The following is an 18,983-nucleotide window of genomic DNA, read 5'->3' on the forward strand; positions in this document are numbered from 1 at the left end:
AGGGGGTGTCCGGATGGCCGTACTATGACCTTTGTCCGGACACCCGGACTATGAAGATACAAGATTGAAGACTTCGTCCCATGTCCGGATAGGACATTCCTTGGCGTGGAAGGCAAGCTTGGCGATTCGATATGAAGATCTCCTCCCATTGTAACCGACTCTGTGTAACCCTAGCCCTCTCCGATGTCTATATAAACCGGAGAGTTTTAGTCCGTAGGACAAACAACAATCATACCATAGGCTAGCTTCTAGGGTTTAGCCTCTTTGATCTCGTGGTAGATAAACTCTTGTACTACCCATACCATCAATATTAATCAAGCAGGAGTAGGGTTTTACCTCCACCGAGAGGGCCCGATCCTGGGTAAAAACATCGTGTCCCTTGTCTCCTGGTACCATCCGCCTAGACGCACAGTTCGGGACCCCCTACCCGAGATTCGCCGGTTTTGACACCGACAACAACCATACAACTTTCAATTTGATTTTCTCATCCAACAATAGACATTACTTGGCCAAGGCGTGATATCGAAATTTTGCCGAAATTTAATTCTCTCGACCGACATTTATCAGGCCCATCCAAGATGGGATGACAACGGTTTATGGGTCTCCTGCCATCGATAGTGCTCATTCTTGTGTATAATACTCGTTTATGGCGCCAGACTCGGTGCTTTCTTGTAGCCTCTTCGCCTGCAACTTTCCAATAACTCGTCGCGAACCTTGACATGTTTCGAGCACATGGTGCAGCCGGATTGTTGTGGCTTACCACAACTCCAGTTACGAGCATTGCCCCGCCGCTCTACCGACATTATGAAGGGGTCAGCTTCAACCTCTAGTTCTTCCACTTCTGCCTTCGGTCGTTCTCCAAAACTTTCCCCGTCTAGCTCTTCATCAGTATTGCCATATCAAAGCAGAAGTGCACAACCATTTATACTCCAAAAACACAACATGTTTGTAGTGCAAAGTAAATACATACAAAACCAATATTTTTTTCTAAGTTGATATTAACCTGGATTCTATTATCATGTTAAAGCAATAGAGTACACTATCCACTCAAAATACAAAATGTAAAGAAAAAACACTTCCACCAGCATGCTCTTTTTTGCACCTCGGTTAAAATGTGTCAACAAGTTACTTGTATCTGTGAGTACAAACATCAAATGTGCTAAACAATATGGTCCATACACATAAAATTATATAGCTGCAATATGTATGGTTTAATCTCGAACACATTTATATATCTATCCATTCTTCTTTCAGGACCATTTTCACCATATGTACAAAAAATGACGTGTTAACCACCAAGTTTCATGTCTATGTCCCCATTGGATCGGGAAAAGTCAAAGCACATTTGGGCGACTATATTTGAAGAATATCATATGATGTTGCTAGCAAAATACATAATAGACTATGAAGTTTAAATTTATTACTTTCTCATAAAATAGGTATTCAAAATACAAAAATGGTTAGAATAAAATTATACTACTATTTGGACTTCAAATTTAAAAATCGTATATCAACATTCTAAAAGTTAATAAAAAATCTTGCCCGAAGAGAGAGAGAAAATCCAACCATGCTGCACTCGATGGATACAAATATTGACCCATTTATACTTTGTCCTATCCATATACACTAGCAAAATAAAAACTTCAATTATGCAAGGGCTTAACCAAGAGTTTAGGTAAAACAAGGAAAATAAATACTTCAAATATGTGCTGGGGAACGTAGTAATTCAAAAAATTTCCTATGATCACGCATGATCTATCTAGAAGATGCATAGCAACGAGAGGGGAGAGTGTGTCCACGTACCCTCATAGACCGAAAGCGGAAGCGTTTAGTAACGTGGCTGATGTAGTCGAACGTCTTCACAATCCGACCGATCCAAGTACTTAACGTACGGCACCTCTGTGTTTAGCACATGTTCAGCACGATGACATCCATCGAGCTCTTGATCCAGTTGAGGACGAGGGAGAGTTCCATCAGCACGACGTCGTGGCGACGGTGTTGATGATGTTACCGGTGCAGAGCTTCGCCTAAGCACTACGACGACATGAATGAGGTGTTAAACTGTGAGGGGGGCACCGCACACGGCTAAGAGAAAAACTGTTGTGCTTTGGGGTGCCCCCCTGCCCACGTATATAAAAGAGGGAAGAGGAGGAGGCTGGCCTAGGAGGGGCACGCCTATATGGGGAGTCCAACTAGGATTCCCAATCCACTACAAGAAATATGTCAACTTGTGACCACCACTATTGGTCACTGAATGGTCATAGTTTTTTATTTGCGACCTTTTTGTGACCTAAACCAGAAGGTCAAAAGCTGGCCATCATAAACTGACATTTTTGACCGTTTCTATGAGAAGGTCGTAGACATTTACGACCAAAATAAGCCTACTATCTTGTTTTGGTCACTAGCAGCCTCACCAGGCCACGTAGGCATCCAGCGTGGCAAGCTGATGTGGCACAAGATTCAGCCCAGTCCAATTCGGTGTTTATATGGGTTGAGCCCATTAATTCTGCCTATTTGTGTTTTTTTTGTCTTTTTTTATCAGCTTCATGGGCCAAGCCCAATATTGCAGCCTTTTTATTGTTGGGCCGTGGCCTTCTTACATCAATTGATTTTTTATTTTTATATCATTGTATTTTAGAGCTGGTCCCACTAATCAAATGGGTCCCACTACTCATAATGCCATACATTGGTCCCACATGTCAAAAATTTCAAAATTGCTCAGATTATATTCGTAAGTGGGACATAAATTGGTCCACCTGGTCAAGTTTCCATTTCACATCTTTTTAACATACATAATAGCTATTTCAAACAGGACAAAACAAATATAATTCACCAAATAACACTATAGTAGCCTTTTACAATCCGTTACAAAATTACAATTCTACTACAGAACCAAAAAACTCTTCCTAAGTAGGGCTTCGCTGCTTCGCACTTGGCTTCACAGCTTCACACTCAAAAATATTAGGCCTGGAGCTCCTGTAAAAGGGTGAACATAAAGGCAAAAAATTAGGCCTAAAGCTAACAGAGACACAATATGAAAGCTAACAGTAGGGATGGCACAGCTTAAATGAGCAAGATATTTTGTTTTTGAGAAACAAAACAAATGCACCAATAATTTTTCACAAGGTAACAGAACTTCTGTGCACATATTTAGATAGAAACAAGGGCTTGAACTATACACATTAATTAGAACAGGATCGCCAAACACCAATATAGGCTATAATAAAAAAACACGGAGGTAGTAGTGGTCATCCACGGAGATAAACATAGAAAAGAAAACATGATTTCAATGAAATTAAAATTATCGATGTAAGTTGAATAACAGTGCAGCGGATTAGCTCTTAGCATGGAGGAACATCACCAAATTAAACAAGACGGTTGTTCAAGTTTCTATTTGAGTATTCATGGTTACAGTTTGTTATCATCGTCTAAATTCTTCAACATGTAGAATATTAATTAATACAGCTGAATATGCTACGAATGAAGTAAACTCTGAAAGATACAGGCAGGGCTTAATTAACCAACCTTTTCATTCTATAAACACAAACCAAACTCAACGATAAGGTGTACAATTATTACCATATAACCTGGGAAACATACCTACTGTCCACACATTTCATAATGTAAATAGTTAAATACTATAGGAAATAGATTGCTAAGAATTTTTGCCCTTCTTTCAAGCCACCACCAGCATAACACCCTCAGTATAACAAGATCCACACAGACCACCATCTATAGCTACCGTACGCACAAGACAACTAGGGTAGCAGAGAGTGAGATTACCTTGAGGCCGTAAATCTTAGAAGACAACCACAACAACAAGACTGCAGCTCATCCTTGACCTTCTCGGACTGCAGCTCCGCCAGATGCGGCAGCAACACCTTCGACAACCACAGCAACAGCAGCAACACCAATAAGGACCTGCGTGATATTTCGTATCATCATTACAGAAGAAAAAATTAAGACACAAGCAATCATAATTTCTAACAACAACAATCATCATCAGTTAAGAACATAGTGAGCAAGAACAAACAATGAATCTTGCATCCATAGTATCTCCTATCAATTTCAATAGTGCAAAATTAGCACACTTCAACATAAGCTCATAAGTTAAGCACTTGAGCCAAAAAAAGAAACACCATCAGACCAAAATACTAAAAAAATGCATGTTTAATCAGCTAAGCGTACAACAGATTCAGGAGAAGCACATGACACCACAACAAGCACATCAACAGGCAGCAGCTATTGGAGATGATGCTCTAAGCCGGCAACATCGCACAAACACTGGCGGCAGCTTAGCCTATATAGCAGGAGCGGTGTCTGCTGACCTACTGTCGAGGAAAACACAATTATCTCGACTCCATACAAACACTATGGAAGCAGACTGCTACAAAATAGGCAGCCTGGCCGCCTCATACAAACAAAGAGAGAACCATAACAGAAGTGCAGAAGTATGTAGTACTAAATAATGTCTAGACAGTGGAGTGGAACATGCATATAAATTTCACTGGATATGATCACAGATTCATATGAGGTGTGCATATAAATTCTACAGGATAGGATCATAGAATCGCACAACCACTAGGCCTACCAATCACTTCAAGCCAAACTAAAAATAGCAAAACTACATGGGAAGATATTTATGTTGTAATTTTACTAACAGGAGATCATACAGACCTACTTCAGTACTGATTTTTGTATATATAAGTCCCAAAGCCGGTCCAGTTTAATTAAACTGAAAACCTTCTTTAATTATAATTAAAGGAAAGGTTTCAATGTAATTTAATTAAACAAATAAATTCAGTTAATTAATTAGAGTTACTGGACTAAATTATGTTAACAATACTATCAAGAAGAGATACTGGACTGAAACAAGCTAGCAGCATCATGACATACAGGGGATATCAGTCTTGACAACAAACCATCAAGAGCACCTCAGAGCACCACATGGACCTCACTCGGTATGACTTTGTTGCACTAAAACATTACAGAGCAAGAAGAGATTCTGGAAATTTTAATTGAATTCAGTTAAATTTGTGATACTGCTCCTGTTATATGCTTTTTTATTTGAGATAATAGTACATAAATCATCAGACCAGATATTGATTATATGCTTTCAATGAATGTAAATACATATATGAAGTTTCAGTTATACTTCAAAACAAATAATTAATCTAATGAATTATACACACAATAACAACCAACATAAGCATAGTCAATTATGTATGACAAAATAACACAGTTTATGTTGAACACGTGTAGTGGAGAAGAGGGGTCAATGACGAGAGCTCCTATCCTGATGGCAAAATAGGTCCACCCGCTAAGCCGTATAGTTCTAATCCGGCGGCGCCTGCAGAAAGATAGAAAGAGATTGAGCGAGTCAAACAGAGAGAGGGGCCATGTCCAATATACAAGTTATCATGGTCTATTAGCATTCGCAACAGACTAAATCGAGCACCTTGGTATGAGCAAAATGCATTACCATTTTTGTTAATAAATATGCATCATGTTCGGGTACTGGTCATGCTATTGAAGCTGATCATTGTGACTAACACCAGCATAGTGCTCACGGACATATTGCTAGTACCGACATGCACACAACACAATACAACTATCAATCATCCAACATCAGTGCCTTATCTCCTCTAAAAGTGCAACCATATTTTGCATCTACACTAGCCCCTAATCGTCCAACAATGTACAGTCATTTGAGGAGTATTTGCTAGGATCATGATGACAATTTTAGATTAAATTGCAGTGTTTTTCATCCAAAGTTGTATGGTTCTATCTAGGATTACATAAAAGCAGAGAAAACAGGGAGCTACCTAGCATCCACGACTAGATCTAGTAGTAGGAACACATGGAAGAGTAACTAGGCAGCCTTGAGGAACCCAAATCCATGGCTGTTAGATCGAATGAAACAAGGAGGGGAGGGGGGACGGAGGGGAGTTGGGTGCACCTTCACCTTGGGTGGCTGGACGAGGGCGCCATGAATTTAGAGGTCTAGGTGGAAGAAGACCTTGACGTCAGCGACTGTGGTGGATGGGTGCGCCCGTCCTGCTCCTCCTCCTCGAACAGGACAAGGTCGGCAGCTACACGATGAGGAGAAGACCCTCTTCTCCTCTCCGGCGTCATCCTGGTCGCTAGCCGGTGCAGTGTACCGGCAGAGACGAGACAAGAAGGGGTCAGAGGGAGGGAGGGAGGTTGGCGCAGCAGGCGGCTGCAGGGGAGAGGAGGATCCGTCGGTGCTCTGTTGCTCAGCTCGCTGAAGCCCGACCACGAACAGGTCGGCGGCACGACCGGAGAGAAGACGAGCTGTAGGTGGAGGAGGACCGTGGGCTCCGGCGCGATGTTGGGGAGGGAGACCGTGGGCTCGGCGTCGACTGGAGGTGGAGGAGCCAACGGCAGCGTGCGCGGGTGTGGGGAGGGTGGGAGCCGCTGCGGGTGCGGGGAAGGGGTGGGGAAAAAGGTGGCGGCGACGATCTGGAAGGGGAGGAGGCGACGAGTGGCTGGGTAGGGTTCGCGAGGACGAGGAGTGGGTGCTGTGGGTTATGGATGGATGGATGGACGTGCGGTGGCTTAGGGCTAGCAATGGATGGTAGGATGTCTTCCATGTCATCGATCCGTGTCATAGATGGTTCCACCAATCAGAATCCAGCTTATGTATTGTGTTTTTTTTCTTTTATATTTTTTACCCTCTTATTTCGGGTAAACACTCAACATTGGCCTCATGTTGTATATTTAAATGACCCAATATTGCACATATGTGTATCTTAGGATTTCAATCAATGATGATTTTGTTGTCTTCATTTCCATTGCACACAAAAATCATTTTCCATTTTTCGAGTGCCCAAAAAGAGGTTTTTTTGAAGAACCTACCAAGTAATTGTTGCAAAATTGGACCAAATAATTTTTCTAAAATACTAGGCCATATTTAATGCACATTTGACCAAATGGTTGGGTGTAAAAAGTTTTGATCCACCTCTCGTGAAAAAGACAAATTTTCGCCTATTCAGTTGGAAGCGAGTTAAATTTGAACTGTAGCTGCCTTATAGTTTGCTATTTATTTTTTCCAATAATAATTTCTAGGTACATAAATATCTATTTAATCAGAGAAACACCGTTTTGACCGCATTTTGAAACGGGCATAAACAATTAAAAGAAAACAAAAAATTGGGAAAGCTTCGCATTGTGTCATTATATGTGGCCAAGTTCCCAGGAAAAATAATAAACTTGTAATACGATAATTATTTTAAAAAAGTGTTCTCAGAAATGAGCTATCATGCGTGAAGATTCATGGCTTTCAAGCCAAATGATCAATCTTATGCCCACATTCATGTCATAGTTTGTTCAAATGATCTCATATTGTGCACAAGGGTGCATCTTTGAATTCTAAACAATGTTGCTGAAGGGATTTTTCACTTTTATTGCACAAAAGAGCCATTTTCCATTTTTCGAGTGCCCCAAATGAGGTTTTTTGGTGAAGAACCTACCAAGTAATTGTTGCAAAATTGGACCAAATAATTTTTCTAAAATACTAGGCCATATTTAATGCACATTTGACCAAATGGTTGGGCTTAAAAAGTTTTGACCCACCTCTCGTGAAAAAGACAAATATTCGCCGATTCAGGTGGAAGCGGGTCAAATTTGAACTGTAGCTGCCTTATAGTTTTCTATTTATTTATTCCAAAAATAATTCATAGGTACATAAGTATCTATTTAATCAGAGAAACACCAAAAAAATTCCAAGATTCAACCACTAGCTAGGAACAGTCATTCCCGCCGTTTTGACCGCATTTTGAAACGGGCATAAAAAATAAAAAAAATAAAAAAATTGGGAAACCTTCGCATTGTGTCATTATATGTGGCCAAGTTCCCAGGAAAAATAATAAACTTGTAATACGGTAATTATTTTAAAAAAGTGTTCTCGGAAATGGGCTATCATGCGTGATGATTCATGGCTTTCAAGCCAAACGATCAATCTTATGGCCACATTAATGGCATAGTTTGTTCAAATGATCTCATATTGTGCACAAGGGTGCACCTTGGAATTCCAAACAATGTTGCCTAAGGGAGTTTTCACTTTTATTGCACAAAAGAGCCATTTTCCATTTTTCGAGTGCCCCAAATGAGGTTTTTTGTGAAGGACCTACCAAATAATTATTGCAAAATTGGACCAAATAATTTTTCTAAAATACTAGGCCATATTTAATTCACAATTTACCAAATGGTTGGGTGTAAAAAGTTTTGATCCACCTCTGGTGAAAAAGACAAATTCCCGCTGATTCAGTTGGAAACGGGTCAAATTTGAACTGCAGCTGCCTTATAGTTTGCTATTTATTTTTTCCAAAAATCATTTCTAGGTACATAAGTATCTATTTAATCATAGAAACATCAAAAGTTTTCCAAGATTCAACCACTAGCTAGAAACGATCAAGCCTGCCGTTTTGACCGCATTTTGAAACGGGCATAAAAAATTCAAAAAATATAAAAAAATTGGAAAACCTTCGCATTGTGTCATTATATGTGACCAAGTTTCCAGGAAAATAATAAACTTGTAATACGGCAATTATTTTAAAAAAGTGTTCTCAGAAATGAGCTACCATGTGTGAAGATTCATGGCTTTCAAGCCAAATGATCAATCTTATGGCCACATTCTTGGCATAGTTTGTTCAAATGACCTCATATCGTGCACAAGGGTGCATCTTGGAATTCCAAACAATGTTGCCTAAGGGAGTTTTCACTTTCATTGCACAAAAGAGCCATTTTCCATTATTCGATTGCCCCAAAATGAGGTTTTTTGTGAAGGACCTACCAAATAATTATTGCAAAATTGGACCACATCATTTTTATAAAATACTAGGCCATATTTAATTTCAATTGAACAAATGGTTGGGTGTAAAAAGTTTTGATCCACCTCTGGTGAAAAAGACAATTTCCCGCCAATTCAGTTGGAAACGGGTCAAATTCAAACTACAGCTGCCTCATAGTTTGCTATTTATTTTTTCCAAAAATCATTTATAGGTACATAAGTATCTATTTAATCAGAGAAACATCAAAAGTTTTCCAAGATTCAACCAGTAGCTAGAACGGTCAAGCCCGCCGTTTTGACCGCATTTTGAAACGGGTACAAAAAATTCAAAAAAAAACAAAAAATTGGAAAACCTTCGCATTGTGTCATTATATGTGACCAAGTTTCCAGGAAAAATAATAAACTTGTAATACGACAATTATTTTTAAAAAGTGTTCTCAGAAATGAGATATCATGTGTGAAGATTCATGGCTTTCAAGCCAAATGATCAATCTTATGGCCACATTCATGGCATAGTTTGTTCAAATGACCTCATATCGTGCACAAGGGTGCATCTTGGAATGACAAACAATGTTGCCTAAGGAACTTTTCATTTTCTTTGGACGAAAAATTCATTTTCCATTTTTTCAAGTGCCCAAAATGAGTTTTTTTGTGAAGGACCTACCATATATTTGTTGCAAAATTGGACCTAATAAATTTTATAAAATACTAGGCCATATATAATGCACAACTGACAAAATGGTTGGGTGTCAAAAGTTTTGATCCACCTCTGGTGAAAAAGACAAATTCCCGTCGATTCAGTTGGAAGTGGGTCAAATTTGAACTGCATGTGCCTCATAGTTTGCTCTTTTTTTTCCAAAAATCATTTCTAGGTAAATAAGTATCTATTTAATCAGAAATACATGGTTTGATGGCGAGATATTGAGGTTTGGACAGTGGCCGAGGGCCCCAACTCTATAGCGCATACGCTCGCATGCCGCCGCGTGGTCACCGCGTGAGCGTGGCGTTGCCATGCGTTCTGGGCGGCCTAGGCATGTCTAGTGGGCTGGGCACTCCCCAGGTAGGTGCTAGGAAGAAAATTATAACATAAGATTCTCATGAGGAGACCGAACTATGCTCAAACATGAATTAGCAGCCAGGTGTTTGATTAGCGGTAAGGGAAATGCACATGGCCAATGGGCGTGAGTTTTGGCTGAGGATGATAATATACTAAGAAGAATGTCTTCACAAATATTTAGGGAAATTAAGAAGAATGTCTTCAAAAATAATAGAAGGTCACTAGTTGACATATTTCTTGTAGTGATCCTATTTAGAGTCCCCTTCATTTTCCAAGAGGGGGAGAGAGGGAAAGATGTGTACAGGGAGAAGGAAAGAGGAGGGCCGCCGCCCCCTCCAAGTCCAATTCGAAGTAGCCAAGGGGGGGGCACCCTGCGGACCTCCTTTCCCTTTCTACAAAAGCCTAATAAGGCCCATTAATCCCCCGAGGGGTTCCGGTAACCTCCCGGTACTCCAAAAAATGCACGAACCTTTCCTAAACCTTTCTGGTGTCCGAACATAGCCTTCCAATATATCAATCTTTATGTCTCGACCATTTCGAGACTCCTCGTCACATCCGTGATCTCATCCGGGACTCCTAACAAACTTCGGTCATCAAAAACACATAACTCATAATACAAATTGTTATCGAACGTTAAGCGTGCGGACCCTACGGGTTTGAGAACTATGTAGACATGATCGAGACATATCTCCGATAAATAACCAATAGCGGAACATGGATGCTCGTATGGGCTCCTACATATTCTACGAAGATCTTTATCGGTCAAATCACAAAACAACATATGTTGTTCCCTTTGCCATAAGTATGTTACTAGCCCGAGATTCATTCGTCAGTATCATCATACCTAGTCCAATCTCGTTATCGGCAAGTCTCTTTACTCGTTACATAATATTTCATCCTGCAACTAACTCATCAGTCACATTTCTTGCAAGGCTTATAGTTATGAGCATTACTGAGAGGGCCCAGAGATACCTCTCCGATACACGGATTGACAAATCCTATTCGATCTATGCCAACCCAACAAACACCTTCAGAGGCACATGTAGAGCATCTTTATAATTACCCAGTTACGTTGTGACGTTTGATAGTACATGATATCTACTACGCAACCTTCTTCTTGTAAACGTTGTTGGGATTCCAAGTCCAGAGGCTTGTAGGACAGTAGCCAATTTCCCTCAAGTGGATGACCTAATGTTTATCAATCCGTGGGAGGCGTAGGATGAATATCGTCTCTCTCAAACAACACTGCAACCAAATAACAAACAGTCTCTTGTGTGCCCAACACACCCAATACAATGGTAAATTGAATAGGTGTACTAGTTCGGCGAAGAGATGGTGATACAAGTGCAATATGGAAGGTAGATATAGGTTTTTTTAATCTAAAAATATAAAAATAGCAAGGTAAGCAAGTGATAAAAGTGAGCGTAAACGGTATTGAAATTCTAGGAAACAAGGGATAGGGTTCATACTTTCACTAGTGCAAGTTCTTGATGACCCAAAAGTATAGGGGATCTATTGTAGTCCTTTAGATAAGTAAGAGTGTCGAACCCAACGAGGAGCAGAAGGAAATGACAAGCGGTTTTCAGTAAGGTATTCTATGCAAGCACTGAAATTGTAGGTAACAGATAGTTTTGTGATAAGATAATTTGTAACGGGCAACAAGCAATGAAAGTAAATGAGGTGCAGCAAGGTGGCCCAATCCTTTTTGTAGCAAAGGACAAGCCTGGACAATTTCTTATAATGAGAAACGCGCTCCTGAGGACACAAGGGAATTACCATCAAGCTAGTTTCATCATGTTCATATGATTCGCGTTCGTTACTTTGATAATTTGATATGTGGGTGGACCGGTGCTTGGGTACTGCCCTTTCTTGGACAAGCATCCCACTTATGATTAACCCCTATTGCAAGCATTTGCAACTACAAAAGAAATATTAAGGTAAACCTAACCATAGCATGAAACTAGTGTATCCAAATCATACCCTTACGAAGCAACGCATAAACTAGGGTTTAAGCTTCTGTCACTCTAGCAACCCATCATCTACTTATTACTTCCCAATGCCTTCCTCTAGGCCCAAATAATGGTTTTGGATACAAGATTGGATACAAGAGATGAACTAAGGTTTGAGTGGAGATGGTGCTGGTGAAGGTGTTGATGGAGATTGACGCCCTCCCGATGAGAGGATCGTTGGTGATGACGATGGTGATGATTTCCCCCTCCCAGAGCGAAGTTTCCCCGGCAAAACAGCTCCACCGGAGCCCTAGATTGGTTCTGCCAAGGTTCCGCCTCGTGGCGGCGGAGTTTCATCTCGTGAGCTTGCTCATGATTTTTTCCAGGGTAAAAGCCTTCATATAGCAGAAGGTGGTCACCGGAGGGCCACCAGGGGCCCACAAGACAGGGAGCGCGCCAAGTATGTGTGGGCATGCCCAGTAGGGGTGGGCGCGCCCCCACCCTCGTGGCCAGGGTGTGGGACCCCTCTGGTACTTTCTTTGCTCAATAATTCTTATTAAATGCAAAAATTACTTTCATGGAGTTGCAGGTCTTTTGGAGCTGTGCAGAATAGGTTTCCAATATTTGCTCCTTTTCTAGCCAGAATCCCAGCTGCCGACACTCTCCCTCTTCATGATAAACCTTGTAAAATAAGAAAGAATAGCCATAAGTATTGTGACATAACGTGTAATAGCAGCCCATAATGCAATAAATATTGATATAAAAGCATGATGCAAATGGACGTATCAACTCCCCCAAGCTTAGACCTCGCTTGTCCTCAAGCGGAAGCTGATATCGAAAAATATATCCACATGTTTAGAGATAGAGGTGTCGATAAAAATAAAATACGGACATGAAGGCATCATGATCATTCTTATAACAACAACATATTTGGATTTTGTCATATGATGTCTTATTCTCAAGTAACAATCTATTCACAATGTCAGGTATGGTTCAGAAACTTCATTGAAAACTAACAAATTATAATCTCAGTCATTGAAGCAATTGCAATTTTATCATAACATCAGAAAGAGTCAAGAATAGAACTTTTCAGCAGGTCCACATACTCAACTATCATATAGCCTTCTACAATTGCTAACACTCACGCAATACTTATGGTTATGGAGTTTTAATCGGACACTGAGAAAGATAGGGGCTTATAGTGTCGCCTCCCAACGTTTTACCTCAAGGGTAATGTCAACAGTAATAGTTCATGCTAACGAACATCCAATTGGATATATGTATGAGGATCTTTCCAACACGAGGTGCTTGCCACAGGATAAAATGAAAAAGAGAAAGGTGAAGATCACCTTAACTATTGCATAAAGTAAAAGATAGGCCCTTCGCAGAGGGAAGTAGTGGTTGTCATGTGCTTTTAGGGTTGGATGCACAAAATCTTAATGCAAAAGAACATCACTTTATATTGCCACTTGTGTATGGACCTTTATTATGCAGTCCATCGCTTTTATTGCTTCCATAACAAGATCGTATAAAGCTTATTTTCTCTCTACTAATAAGTCATGCATACTTAGAGAGCAATTTTTATTGCTTGCAGCATGACAACTTACTTGAAGGATCTTATTCAATCCATAGGTAGATATGGTGGATCTCATGGCAAAACTGGGTTTATGGATATTTGGAAGCACAAGTAGTATCTCTACTTGGTGCCAGGAATTTTTGGCTAGCATTTGGGGGAAATGCAAGCTCAACATGTTTGGATGATCCATAACAATATACTTTAACTGGGATGTGAGAAAACATAAACCATTATGTTGTCTTCCTTGTCCAACATCAACTCTCTAGCATGTCATACTTTAATGAGTGCTCAAAATCATAAAAGATGTCCAAGATAGTATATTTATATGTGAAAACCTCTCTTTCTTTATTACTTCATATTAATTGCAACGATGACCAAAACTATGTTTGCCAACTCTCAACAACTTTGAAGCCACATACTTTCTATATGTGAAGTCATTACTATCCATAAGATCAATATGAACTCTTTTATTTCTCTTTATTTCCTTAAGATGATGGCAAGATAGCAAAGCCCTTGACTCAACACTAATCTTTATTATATAACTCATGGACTTGATTACATAGAAGGATCACAAAGTAAAACTAAAAACTAATTCATACCAAGACTTTATTCTAAGAGATCCAGATATTACCAAAAGGATCGATCTAAGAAAAACTATAAAGATAGGAGTGTGATGGTGATACGATACTGGGGCACCTCCCCCAAGCTTGGCAGTTGCCAAGGGGAGTGCCCATACCCATGCTATTATGTCCTCGGAGGTGGTGAAGAAGGAGTTGTTGATGATGTAGGCTTGTCATCCATCTTCCAAGGCATAGGCTCACCATCATAGAAGGATGATCGAGTCTCCGGGATCCTCAAATCTGCAGCCAAACTCATCCTCTTGAATCTATATTCATACTCATAGTTTTGGTTTTGCGGGTCATAGATTTGGGCTTGGAGATGTTTGATTTTCTCATGAAGCTTGCAGATGGTCTCCCAATGTCCTTGGCATCCATCTTGTGGTTGTTGTTGAACTCCGTGATCATCATCAGGTTGGCATTGAGTCCACGCTCCACCATCTCTTGGCACTTGAAAACTTGTTGTTCCATAGCTTCGAGCTTTGTTTCCACGCTTCCCGTACGCCTTGGTCCCTCCACATCACAGATGTGCAGCACCCCCTCGCGCATCTCAATGGTTTGAGGATGTTGCAGCACCTCCACAAGATAGGGGTTGATAACCCTCTCGAAAAACTTGTCCTTGGGAGCGCTTGGAGACTTCATGGTACTCTAGATCTGTCAGAAAAATAGCTCGAAACGAAAACAAAAGATTTTTGCGTGATACGACGGTCAAAACTTTCGGGAGATTATATAATGATTTTTTACCGACCAAAAGAAGTAACGTGCAAGAAAACGGAGTCCTAGAGGCACACGAGGTGCCCACGAGGCAAGGGGTGCGCCCAGTAAGGGTCCTTACATGTGGAGGCCTCGTGTCCTTCCCGGATTACTTCTTGCATCCCTAAATTTTTAAATATTCCAAAACAGAGAAAAAATGCCATTAGAATTGTTTTGGAGTCGGTTTACTTACCGTACCACATACCTATTCCTTTTCGGAGTCTAAAACGTTCTGCAAAGTGTCCCTTATGTATTCCTCCGGGGTTACGATTTCAATAATATTAGTTTCAACATTTATAGGATTACCTGAGATATAATGTTTGATTCTTTGACCGTTCACCACCCTCGGACTTGTGCCTTCGAAGTTGTTGATTTTTATGGCACCGGAACGATAGACCTCTTCGATAACGTAAGGACCTTCCCATTTAGAGAGAACTTTTCCTGCAAAAAATCTTAAATGGAAGTTGAATAGTAACACATAATCACCTACGTTAAACTCATGCTTTTGTATCCTTTTGTCATGCCATCTTTTAACTTTTTCTTTAAACAACTTGGCATTCTCATAGGCTTGGGTTCTCCATTCATCAAGTGCGCTAATGTCAAATAACCTCTTCTCACCGGCAAGTTTGAAATCATAGTTGAGTTCTTTAATGGCCCGATATGCCTTATGTTCAAGTTCAAGAGGTAAGTGACACGCTTTTCCATAAACCATCTTATACGGAGACATACCCATAGGATTTTCATATGCAGTTCTATAGGCCCATAATGCATCATCAAGTTTCTGGCCAATTTTGTCTAGATCTATTAACAGTGTTTTGCAAAATTAATTTGAGCTCTCTATTACTCAATTCTACTTGACTACTAGATTGTGGGTGATAAGGAGATGCAATTCTATGATTAACATCGTATTTAGCAAGCATTTTACAGAAAGTGCCATGAATAAACTGTGAACCACCATCAGCCATGATATATCTAGGGACTCCAAACCTCAGAAAAATAACTTCTTTAAGCATCTTAATAGAGGTGTTATGATCATCACTACTAGTTGGAATAACTTCCACCCACTTAGTAACGTAATCAACAGCAACTAAAATATGTGTGTATCCATTAGAGGCAGGAAAAGGTCCCATATAATCAAAGCCCCAAACATCAAATGGTTAAATAACAAGAGAATAATTCATAGGTATTTCTTGATGTCTACTAATATTACCAATTCTTTGGCATTCATCACAAGACAAGACAAACTTACGGGCATCTTTAAAGAGAGTAGGCCAATAAAAACCGGATTGCAATACCTTATGTGCAGTTCTATCTACAGCGTGGTGTCCTCCATATGGTTCGGAGTGACACTTGCGTAGGATCTATTCATGTTCATGCTCAGGCACACAACGTCTGATAACACCATCTACTCCTTCTTTATAAAGGTGTGGGTCATCCCAAAAGTAATGTCTTAAATCATAAAAGAACTTTTTGTTTTGCTGGTATATGAAACTAGGTGGTATAAATTTAGCAACAATGTAAATAGCATAATCAGCATACCATGGAGCAGTACGAGAAGCATTAGTGACCGCTAATTGTTCATAAGGGAAGCTATCATCAATAGGTAGTGGGTCATCAAGAACATTCTCTAACCTAGACAAGTTGTCTGCAACAGGGTTCTCAACTCCCTTTCTATCAATAATATGCAAATCAAATTCTTGGAGCAACAGGACCCATCTAATAAGTCTAGGTTTAGCATCTTTCTTTTCCATAAGATATTTAATAGCAACATGATCTGTGTGAATAGTTACTTTAGAATCAACAATATAAGGTCTGAACTTATCAGATGCAAATACAACTGCTAAGAATTCTTTTTTAGTAGTAGCATAATTTCTTTGGGCAGTATCAAGAGTTTTACTAGCATATTGGATAACATTTAATTTCTTATCAACTCTTTGCCCTAGAATGGAGCCTACAGCATAATCGCTAGCATTACACATAATTTCAAAGGGTAAATTCCAATCAGGTTGCTGAACAATAGGTGCAGTGATCAATGCTTTCTTAAGTATTTCAAATGCTTCTCCACAATCATCATCAAAGACAAAAGGAATATCTTTTTGCAATAAATTAGTCAGAGGCCTAGAGATTTTAGAAAAGTCCTTAATGAACCTCCTATAAAAACCTGCATGACCAAGGAAACTTCTTATACCTTTAATGTCCTTGGGACATGGCATCTTTTCAATAACATCAACTTTAGCTTTATCAACTTCAATACCTTTTTCAGAAATTTTATGCCCCAAGACAATGCCTTCATTAACCATAAAGTGGCACTTTTCCCAATTCAAGACGAGGCTAGTGTCTTCACATATCTGCAAAACTCGATCATGTTTGCTCAAGCAATCATCAAAAGAGGATCCATAAATGGAGAAGTCATCCATGAATACCTCACAAATCTTTTCACAAAAGTCAGAGAATATAGCCATCATGCATCTTTGAAAGGTAGCAGGTGCATTACATAAACCAAAAGGCATACGTCTATAAGCAAAGGTACCGAAAGGGCAAGTAAAAGTAGTTTTTGATTGATCATCCGCTGACACAGGTATTTGAGAGAAACCAGAATAACCATCTAGAAAGCAGAAATGTGTATGTTTGGATAGTCTTTCTAGCTTTTGATCAATAAAAGGTAAAGGGTAATGATCTTTCTTAGTAGCTTTATTTAATTTACGAAAATCAGTTACCATCCTATGACCTGTAATAATTCTTTGCGGAATCAATTCATCTTTATCATTAGGAACAACAGTAATAGCTCCCTTGTTAGGAACGTAATGGACAGGACTTACCCAATCACTATCAGCAACGGGATAAATAATACTTGCCTCAAAGAGCTTTAGTATATCCTTCCTTACCACTTCTGTCATCTTAGGATTTAACCATCGTTGATGATCTCTAACTGGTTTGGAACCTTCGTCCAATTTAATTTTATGTTGGCATAGAGTGGGACTAATGCCCTTAAGATCATCCAGAGTATATCCAATAGCAGCACCGTGCTTCTTCAGAGTTTTCAATAATCTTTCCTCTTATTGCTCTGAAAGGTTAGCACTAGTAATAATAGGATATATCTTCTTTTCATCTAGATAAGCATATTTAAGATTACCAGGTAAAGGTTTGAGTTCAAACACGGGATCACCCTTGGGTGGAGAGGGATCCCCTAGGATTTCAACAGGTAAGTTGTGTTTCAGAATAGGACCCTGCTGAAGGAACACTTTATATATTTACCTTCTTTCATTCATAAACATATCATTTTCATGCTCTAGGAAGTATTGTTCTAACGGACCAGTAGGAGGCACGACAATAGAGGCAAACCAATAATTTCATCCTTACTAGACGGTTCTTTATCATGTGGTTGTCTATGAAATTTAGCAAAATTAAACTCATGAGTCATATCATCCAAGCCAATTGTGACAACATCCTTTTTGTAATCGATCTTAGCATTAATAGTATTCAAGAAGGGTCTACCAAATATAATGGGACAAAGCTATCTTTTGGGGAACCCAGAACAAGAAAATTAGCAAGATATTTAACTTTCCTGCACAAGACTTCAACATCTCTAACAATCCCAAATGGTGAAATAGTATCTCTATTCGCAAGCTTAATTGTAACATCAATATCTTCTAACTCAGCGGGTGCAATATCATGCATAATTTCTTCATATAAGGAGAAAGGTATTGCACTAGCACTAGCACCGATATCACATAAGCCATGATAACAATGATCTCCTATTTTAACAGAAATAACAGGCATGCCTACAACATGTCTATGTATCTCAGCATCGGGTCTAGCAATATTAGTAGCATGTTCACAGAAATAAATAACATGCCCATCTATATTATCATCCAAGAAATCTTTAACCATAGAAATACTAGGTTGAACTTTAATTTTCTCAGGAGGTATATATGTTCTAGTATTACTCATACGAACAACAGTTAAAGCTTTAGCATGATCCCTTATTCTAACAGGAAAAGGTGGTTTGTCAACATAAGTAGTAGGAACAATAGGATCATTATAAGTGATACTCTTTTCTTCAACTGTAATAGGTGCAACTACTTTTACTTCAATGGGAGGATTATATTTAAACCACTTCTCCTTAGGGAGATCAACGTGAGTAGAAAAACATTCACCGAAAGAAGCTACTATCTCAGAGTCAAGTCCATATTTAGCGCTAAATCCACGAAAAGCATCG

At 39.5% G+C, this 18,983-nt stretch overlaps 1 protein-coding gene across 1 annotated transcript in view; it reads left to right on the forward strand.

The window, feature by feature from the left end:
* The first annotated feature begins 6,349 nt into the window (after nt 1-6,349).
* LOC123067184 (uncharacterized) overlaps nt 6,350-18,983 on the forward strand; it is a 49,927-nt gene continuing 37,293 nt past the window's right edge. The window contains exon 1 of the mRNA XM_044490095.1: nt 6,350-6,513. Coding sequence (XP_044346030.1) covers nt 6,350-6,513 — 164 coding nt within the window. The remainder of the gene's footprint in view (nt 6,514-18,983) is intronic.

Source organism: Triticum aestivum, chromosome 3B, assembly GCF_018294505.1.
Source record: "Triticum aestivum cultivar Chinese Spring chromosome 3B, IWGSC CS RefSeq v2.1, whole genome shotgun sequence".
In the NCBI taxonomy this organism is placed as follows: domain Eukaryota; kingdom Viridiplantae; phylum Streptophyta; class Magnoliopsida; order Poales; family Poaceae; genus Triticum; species Triticum aestivum.